The sequence below is a fragment of the Sceloporus undulatus genome, chromosome 4, assembly GCF_019175285.1.
Source record: "Sceloporus undulatus isolate JIND9_A2432 ecotype Alabama chromosome 4, SceUnd_v1.1, whole genome shotgun sequence".
Taxonomy (NCBI): domain Eukaryota; kingdom Metazoa; phylum Chordata; class Lepidosauria; order Squamata; family Phrynosomatidae; genus Sceloporus; species Sceloporus undulatus.
The window spans coordinates 244,118,189-244,128,133 of NC_056525.1; the positions used below are offsets into that span (position 1 = coordinate 244,118,189).

At 39.5% G+C, this 9,945-nt stretch overlaps 1 protein-coding gene across 1 annotated transcript in view; it reads right to left on the reverse strand.

Annotated features, from left to right (window-relative positions):
• PTK2 (protein tyrosine kinase 2) overlaps positions 1 to 9,197 on the reverse strand; it is a 220,197-nt gene extending 211,000 nt beyond the window's left edge. The window contains exon 1 of the mRNA XM_042463825.1: positions 9,098 to 9,197. Within this exon, the coding sequence (XP_042319759.1) occupies positions 9,098 to 9,116 (19 nt within the window). The 5' untranslated portion in view covers positions 9,117 to 9,197. The remainder of the gene's footprint in view (positions 1 to 9,097) is intronic.
• Between the last annotated feature and the right edge of the window lie 748 nt (positions 9,198 to 9,945).

Genomic DNA, 9,945 nt, shown 5'->3' on the forward strand with positions numbered 1-9,945 from the left:
TGAGTCACCGTGTTAGTGGGTCTCAACCTTCAATCCTTCAGATATTTTGGACTTTAACTCCCCAAAGTCCCAGCCAGCAGGGATGATGGTGTATAATTCTGGGATTTCGAAGTCAAAAACATCTGAAGGAATGAAGGTTCAGAACCAGTGCATAACCTGAGTCACAAAGAGCGGCAAAGCACCTAGCAAAACTTCAAGAGATGGAAGCACACAGCTGGTCCATAAGCTATGGGGCAGTTCACATGGCACAGGCAGCTAAACTGTGGTTTGCTGAATTTTGTTTACTGTCCTGTCCAAACTAATTCCCACTAGCATGCCATAGTTTGTTAGGTTGCCATGAGCCACGATTAGAAGATTAGACTTACATATTCCAGTTGTTATGCATGAATATGGGACTGTGGTATGTCCCTAGCTTGTTTACTCAAGTGCTCACTTGGAAAGAGGGCTAAAGAGGGGGGACAAATTGTGGTTTGTCTGACTGTTTCCAAGTCAATTCTTGACCAAACCATCAAAGCATGCCCTGCCAGTCTGACTAAGTTTAGTGAGATACCTAAACTGAGAAGCCGATGTTACAGTCATTACTGCCACTGCTGGTTTTAAGGCCAGAATGATGAGACGTTCCAGAAGGAAAGCACAGAAGCAACTCTAAACCACGGGAGGTGGAAATTCGAACCATGGTTTGAGTCTGAAGTCTTCAATCATGCCAATGATGGTTTGGTGCACTGTCTTAAGTGAGCCAGCTGTTCTGCATTTTCCAAGGCCAATTAGCTGCTACATTAGCACAAGGAATTACAGCTAATATACTTTTAATTAGAGCAGTGTTTGATCAGCAAGAAAAGCTAGCAAAGACTATCAAAGGTTAGAAAGCATGTAGAAATTCACATTCATAAAAAAGCTAATATTGTGTGTTTAGCTAGACTTATAATCAATGTTTCATGTTATAAAGTCTAATAAAACTTTAATGGAAAACAGTAAAGAAAAATAATTACACAAAATACCGAAAGGTTTCTAGCTCAATCTAAAGCACATTTCAAACTGAATTTGAAACTTGCTTCTATAAAGATACAGTTATTGCTGAAATGTCTAAAGCAGCAATCCTTCTCCCACATTCCCAAAACAACACACACTGAGAGAATTATCAAAATACACTGGGCACAATGTTTATTAAACTACCTTTGGCGGGTTACACACCGCCATTAAAGTACGCGCGGAGTGCGTACTAGGGTTAGGGAGGTGCAGTGCTTCCGCACCTCCCTAACCCTAATACGCACTCTGCGCGTAAAAAATGATGGCGGCCGTTCCAGACGGCCGCCGCCATGAGGACGTCACGGCCGCGCCTCTATACGGGGCGGCGCGGATGTGATGTCCTCGCTCTGCGCCAGGGCGCCTAGTACACCCTTTGCACGGACCAGGCCGTTTCGGAGCTGCTTCCTGGTTTGCGGCACAGCTGTGCGTCACTGGGCGCAGCCTTCAGACGGCTGCACCCAGCGAAGCAAGGGAGAAAGGGGCCAAGCGGCCCCTTTCTCCTCCTCCCCGCCGCCGCGTGGTGTCCTTGGGGCTTGAAGCCCCAAGGACACCCCTTTTCAGACTGCGGGGAAGCGGCGTTTTGCCGCTTCCCCGCAGCCTGAAAAGCGGCGGATCGGGGCCTCAGCGGCTGCCGTTCTAACAGCTGAGGCCCCGATACACCAGGGAAAAGGGCGGGTACAGCCCGCCCCAAATGGGCAGTCTGTAACCTGCCATAGTTGATGATTTCTAGCAAACACAAAGAAGGCCAGGAGCCAAAACAAACCCCACAAACATGTTTCTTTCTGTGATCAACTATCAGTTTCAAAACAAATGATCACGTAGAATGCAAGAATGAGAAGAGTAGTTTGGAGAAAAACTACTCAATAGAGTCAGGCTTTGTTTGATCGTGGTCATAGTGTCCTGTGGCATATTATTAAAAAAACCAAAAACCAGGACCTTCCATTGCAGGTGATATGACCAAAGAATAACCATTATAAATGATACCCTAATCAAGCAACACAACATACCAGGAAAAAATGGCTTCGCTATCATTAAACGCCCCTTTCTTTCATTGTCCAACAGAGATCCAAACCAAAAACACAGCCCTCCAGCAGAATCACAAATAAATGCTACCGCCTGGTAAATAATACTATTAGTAGAATTCAAAGATATAGCCATGTTAGTCGGTAGAATCAGTATGTAGAAAGATCTTGCAGCACCTTTGAGACTAACTGAAAGAACAAGTTGGCAGCATGAGCTTTTGTTGACAATCCAGCTGGGATTGCAGCAGCGCCTGCAGGCTGGCCAAAAGGGGCAGTCTGTATCCCACCTAAGACTCTGGGCATGGAAACCCACTGGGCAAATTACACATTCTCAGCCTTAGAGAAAGATGATGGAAACCTCCTTGAATAAATCTTGCCAAGAAATCCCTATGATAGGCAATCATAAATTAGAGTCAACATAAAAGCACACCGTACCACCAACTATCCATATGCAGCAATATGAGGCATTTATGTCCTGGAGACCACTTTTATAGTTTGTTGCACATCAATATGTACTGGTCCTGAATTGTTGTTGTTGTTTTAATTTATTCTTTGTCTGATAAGCTTACTTTTTGTTTAACTTACTCTTTCAGCATTCCATTTTGAATTTTGGGAAGACACTTCATTAGAAATTGACAGATACCTTAATAAATATGTTCCTCAGTAATGAAGAATATGAATGGTCTCATCACTTCTGACTTCCATAGTAACATATATATGCTTATTAACATAAATATATTGATGAACATGGTTCTCACCATTTTGTGAGAGCATAGAAGTAGTTCATTGTGGATAAGTATAACTTTAGTTTGGATTAGTTTGGACTGAGGGGAGCCACATGTCTTATAGTATTGGGTTTACTTCCCAAGAATTGCTTTATTTCCAGAGAGAAAGAGAGAACAGTTCCACTGAGGAAAATACTCACTGAACCATCTGCTTACTACCAAGATGATGTAATGTGAGAGGTACTTAAAAATAAGAAAACAAGAAGCAATCAGGAAGGGGCAACACAAACTCTAGGAAGGAAATAGCTTCAAGTTACCTCCGGTAATAGTTTCCATGTACAACAGATATTGGATATATACAGATTTCTTAAGTCTTCAGAAGCCACACATTGTTCTAATGAAATAATAAGCTCTGCTAAATTATATTCCTTAAGGAACACATCTTAGAACTGTCAAATAAATAAATACAATGGTTACTGTAATCCTGGTATATTTGTAGCATCAGCATCAACTGAACCGTTTATAGGAAGCAGAGTGAGAACGGCTGTATTATTTTTCTTCAAGTATAGTATAGCAATCTTATTTAATTAGTCATATTAATTTCTGAATTTCCTGAAGAGTAGTAGGCATGCCTCAGCAATCTGTAGGATGGATAGTGGGGAAAAACCAGCATCTTCTTCACAGTTTGAAGTGGTAAACTCAAAGAAGTTCTTTCTCCAGGTGCTGTTTTTACATGTTTGAGAGTGGAGTTTCAAAAGCTTGTATCATGTATTTTGTGCATTTTTGTTGGCCCCAGAAAGGTATCACTGTTTAGTGGATTTTGAATGTTATTCTAGTTTGCTATATGGTTAGCACGGCTACCCCTGAATATGTCTCCTGGATGTGAAGATACTGCATTTTGACTACAACAAGGAATCCTAAAGAGTGAACCAATGGACTGGGATTTCACTGTGCTGTGATAGGCTAGACTGCCCATGAAATACATATAACTTTAAACAAGGCAATGCTCTAAATGTTTACCTGGTAAAACAAAGGGCTCTCTCATTCAGGACAGTACTAAGTTCACTGTTGGAGAAAATACTGTAAATTTCTTCAGAGAAAAGCTAGGCAACATATAAAGAAAAAAAATATTCCAGTCATACACAAAATGAGAATAAGAGAGGAAGCTAGTAGTCATATTGGAACTACACGTACTACATTGAAACCAGTTATCATCTGAATAGTCAGTACTAAACTACAAATGGGTATATATATTGTGCTTAGCTTAATACGGATAATAACCCAGCTGAGAAAAACACAGTGACTGTTTCTTCAAGAAAAATTCATGAACTTAGCACTGAAACCATGGAAAATTATTATTTAGAAATCAAGTTGTTTACCATTTGGAAAGCTAGAAGCAGCTACACGAGATCCTGAGAGTTTTTTCCCTGCTCATATGGCACTTCCTTTGTCATCAAAACATAGAACAATGCCTTCATCTGGAGATACATTACACACTGCTATGTTTTTCATGTTTTTGGCATGTCAGGCCATGACACTTCCCCCTCTTTACCTGGAGAGCCATAATGGGCCAGATGGGGGAATAAGAAAAGCATTTTTAAACAAGTTATCAATACTGATTTTCATGAATTCAAACCAAAAACAGAAAGGGAAAAAACACTTAGAATCAACTTCATTTTCTTTCTCTTTCCAGAGGTGTGAAATTAAAATTAAAAACAACAACAACAGAAATTCTAGAAGAAACAGTTGCAAAAAACTGACCACTCTAAAGAAGAAACAGCTCCAGGTTTTGTTAGCTATAAGCCAAAGGTGGTGTGAGCCACAGATGACAATGTGCACTAGTGCAGCTATACGGATGATGTAGTGTACTGTTAAAAATTAAGGCCCTTATGTTGGCTGTATCTTTCACTCCTAAAAATGACGAGGCTTCATGAAGAACTATTCTGTTCCTGTCTCTGCTAATAAACATGAAGCAATGTCGTTCCAATGGAGGTAATATAACTATCCCAGGATTTCCTAAAGCATACCATGCTGCAGCATGAAGGAATCCCAATAGAATGACTGCCCAGAAAGAATGGTTCCTTTCCAGTGTCCTGACTGATGGACATGGGGAAGGACAGGAAACCAGCAAGCAACTTTAACAGGGTCATTCTGCTGGCCTTGTAGGTTGTAAGCATGGCTGCTTCTGTGAGCAGATATGCACCAATCTTTTGACACTGATATTTGGTTCATTCTGCAGAATGTATGAATCCCTTTTTTGGGACCCGTTGCAGGCATTTTTATTAGTTTGCAAACACCTTCCTAACTAATAAAAAGGTAAAGGTATTCCCTGTTGATAATGTTGTCATGTTCTGTCCAACCATCGGGGGTAGTGCTCATCTCCGTTACTATGCCAAAGAGCCAGCGTTGTCAGAGATTACTCTGTGATCATATGGCCAGCGTGACTGCACAGAATGCTGTTTATCTTCCCACCCAAGTGGTAGCTATTTATCTACTTGCATTTGCATGCTTTCGAACTACTAGGTTGGCAGAAGCTGGGACTTGTGATGGGAGCTCACCCCATCATGTGGCACCTGGGCCTTGAACTGCCAACCTGCCTTCCTAACTAAAACTTTGAAAATATATTCTTGTGGGGAGAAAGATTTAATACCTGGAGCTTTGTCATCCTTCACATTTCTCTGTTATCCCTTGTTCTGTATTGAGAGAAGGACACACACAAGTTGGGGCAAGTTCAGAGAAGGGCAACGAGGATGATAAGAGGCATGGAGAACAAAGCATGTGAGAAAAGGTAGAAGGAGCTGGGCATGTTCAGCTTGGTGAAAAGATGATGGGTGACAAGATTGCATTCTTCAAATACCTCAAAGGGTCCACAAAGAGAGAGGTGTAGGCTTGTTCTCCGGTGCCTCAGAGGGTAGAACTAGGTATAATGCTTTTTTAAGTTACAGGAAAGTACATTTAGATGAAAAGTTAGAAGGATCCTCTTGACAAGAGAGAGGTTTGGCAATGGAACCAATTGTCTTCAGAGATGATGGGGTCTATTTCTCCGGACAGCCACCTGCTGAAGATGCTTTAGCTTGAGATTTACACTGAGCAGGGGTTTGATCCTTATGACCACAGGGACCTTTCCAATTCTATAATAGCTTAGCTCCTTCAAGAACTGGGGAAGAAAGAAACTGCACAGACACTGTCAGTAACATCCGCACACAAAATTGGCATGCAATTGGAAGAACAACTTGGTTCTCTAACATCTTCCCACTCTTCCTAGTTACAGCTACAGCTAAACTACTCATCTATCTGCTATTCCTGTATTGAAATCCCAGGATTTGCAACTGTTAAGAGACTCTGAGGAGCTTCTTCTTAATGCAGACAACAAAAAGGAAAGGATTACATTCTAATTTTTGCTCTTCATTAACTAATTTAACATATGGAAACTTCACTGAGGTTTAAAATGCCTGAGAAAAGGAAGTAGGAATTATAGATAAAAATGCAATTTGGTTTAAACCCCCAATGAAATCATTTCTATGGAAAACATTACCATAAATCAATCACAGATCCTATCTTACCCCATCTGCTTTAAATGGTTTATGCTGGTCTGTCTGTAACACTCCTGGCCTATGTATACATGCAATATCCACCAGGTTAAAAGATTACAGTTTAAAGGTGGTTTTTTTTAAGAGAAATTAGTTTAACTGGTTAAAATATAGCTGCATTTGCATCAATTGGGCTATTTCATTTTTTCATTAATCATGCTGGTAATTTTTGAATGAGAAAATTATTAATTTGTTATTGTGCACCTTCAAGTCATTTCTGAAGTATGGTGACCCTAAGTGAAACCTATCACATGGTTTTCTTGACAAGATTTCTTCAGTGAAGGTTTGCCATTCTGAGGGTGAGAGACTATGACTTTCACAAAGCCAGCCAGAGGGTTTCCATGGCTGAGTAGAGCACTTGAAGGATTTAGCAGAGGAGTCCAACACTCAAACCACTACATGACACTGACTTTTTTAAAAATGGCGAGTTATCAATATGCTTTATAAATAATATCACCACTTCCAAGACTGAATCTATTAGAAGAAAGCTTGAACATCTGAATGAATACAGGAAAATTTCTAAAGTGCAGTCTTCCAGATAGCAACTACAACTCTCATTAAACATAGCTAATATGGCTAATGAGGAGGAATTTTGTGAGATGTAATCCAACAACATCTGGAGGATCCCACTTTGCTTCCAATCACTGGTCCTCTGAGATCGCTCTCTTCTACCAACCAGGTAAAAAGTGACTTCTCACACACAAGTCAAGTCAATTGTTTCACTCAATCCTTATATTTAAAATATTGTAGCTGCCCTTTAATTAAAAGCTTGCAAGGAAACATGTAAACAAAGACAAAATCCAAGGCCATGTTAAAAATGGTAATAATCAAAGGCTGGAGAGACTTAAAGCAAGTATGAAGCTAAAAATCTTTTAAAAACCACAAAGTATAAAAATATTGCATTACCTGAGGATGGTTAATACTGGAAGGTCTTGCTCAAGAACATTCACTCACCATACCTAAGCATGCTAGTTAGCACACTTAGAACAGGACCTCCAATAATCCTCTTAGGGCGCAACTAGAAATACATGGGAAGAGGTCTTCATTCAAGTACTCTTTCTTAGATTGTAAGCCTGAGGGCAGGAAACCGTCTAACTAAAAGATTGTATGTACAGCACTGTGTAAATTTACAGCACTATATAAATAAAGGTTAAGAAGAAGAAGAAGAAGAAGAAGAAGAAGAAGAAGAAGAAGAAGAAGAAGTACTCTAATCTCAATGCCATGTCAGACCAAAACCGGACTTAATACCCAGTTGAAAAATCTGGAAAATCTATTTTATCCAAGAATGCCTGGATCTGATTTGCCATTGCCTCCCCAGGCACCTTGACCATGAAGGGAATAGTAGTCACCAGTTAACTATTATTTGCACCATCTAATTCCAATGGCATTTGCTTCACTAACAACGTTTTGCCTTTAAGGCAAAAGGGGCAACTCCCTATTATCAGGAAGAATTTAAAATGTTCCAGACTCACCCAATCATTGCCTCTCTACAAGAAAGTAATAAGAATCAAGCACTGAGCAAACAGGTTGTGGACTAGTCCTTATCCTCGCATCCCAAAGTCTGAATGACATCTCACAATAGCTGACCAGCTGGTGCACTAGATTTCTGCACATATTGATAATAGTGATTTTTGTTCTCAGAATGTAGAAAACTTGCCACTGTATGCTGGTGAGGGTTCTGTCAAAACTCCTACTAAGCCAGAAATCAAAAGGCCCTGGACACTTCTGAAAGCCTCCACTAGATAGTGGTGATACATCACAACACTGGTAGAAAAAAATCTTCTTTTCCTTCTGTCACTCACACAGATAATTTTCCTTCTGTCACTCACACAGATAATCTTCTTTTCCTTCTGTCACTCACACAGATAATTTTCCTTCTGTCACTCACACAGATAATTTTAAAAATATAGGGATTCTGAGGCTGATTTCTAGGCAACATTCCCCTCCATTTTGATGATAATGCCATCAACTGCAACTTACTATACAGTATAAGACCCTTAAATCTGTTAAGCTTATCTAGTTTCTAAGTTTATAAACTGAAGTTCAAGCTTACTTTACTAAGCTTACTGTAGTGACACCACTTAGATACAATTAAGTGAAGGCTGATTAAGAAGCACAAAATCTCTAGGAATCAGGAAAACCAATCTGCAGTTTATTTCTTATTTTATTTCTAATTTCTGATCACACTAGGCCATAAATTCTAATTCAGGCACACTTTTTATTTTAAACAGCATAGGTCTAGATTGAAATTAATAGATCTAAAACTGACCCTCTAAAATCAATATAAAATAAGACAGTCACTGATTTCCATGGATCTGCTCTAAGTCTGGATATAACACTTCAAAAAAAGAAAACAACAACAACAAACAGCTATCTCAACACACCCCTGTTTTGCCATCCCTCATACAGAGAAAAAAAGGACTTCATAGCACCCCACTGAAACTAGCAAACTGTTAACTGTGTTCCAAATGAATCAGGTCAGACCCAAAAAAATACTGGGAGGCGTAATTTTTGTTCACAGGCACCACAAAGCTCATGAAGCCATATACTGTAATTATTATTCTATATCAATCACCCAAGTTCCAACTATTGAAATGGTACAAATATTTACATTTGAAGTACTACAAATGAAGGATTTAAGACTATCAGAATCAATGCAAGGCAACAATAACACTTAGTGGACACATTAAACTGGTGAAAGGCAGTATCATTTTCCATTTTCCATGTTCCTTACCACAGTATAGTCTTTCCATGTGGGCTCTCTGATACAAAGACCTTTCTGCTCCACACCAGTATATTCAGCACAGATTCAGCACTCAGTAAAACCGTCATTTAATATTTCCTCCACCTCTCAATTTCACACACAACACAGTGCAGCAGCCTTTGGTCAGGAGCTTATCACACAGTACAGTGAAGCCAGTGGAGCTTCTTTTGTCTCCTTTCACTCAAAAGTCAGGCAGCGCAAACAAAAGGCATCCATCACTAAGTCCATTAGCTTCAGCTGACGAGACAATTCCAGGCTGCCAGATGGGTAAACGTCTTTTGCTAAATCTGGCTACAGCCGCAATAAATCCAAAAAGGGGAACAGCCACAGCAATCAGCCTTTACAATCGCTTCAACTCCAATATTTTGTGTGTGTGTCGGTAAGCCCATTATATTCACTTGAAAACCTTCACACTCTAACATTCATATTCAGCCAGACTTTTTTTTAAATAGTGATAATAAAACACTGAAAAAAATATATCCTAAAAGCTAGCTAGAGTGTTTTGCATATCTCCTTAGAGAAGCAAGCAGAGTAAGATGAAGCTGCATTTTTTCCTTTACAAAAGAGATGCAGTGTCATATAAATGAAGTACCATAATATTCTATTTAGAACTTATTCTACCTGAAGACAACCAAATTTTTAAAATACATATTTGCATGCAAATAAACACAAACAATCTAAATTTGGAATTCAAAATCACAAAAAGTAATTAAACGTATAATGTCTCAAAACATCTATTAGTACATCATACCCTCCTAAATAAACCATACATTTTTCACACCTATAGTCTTCCCAGTTGGTTGTGTTACTGCATGTAT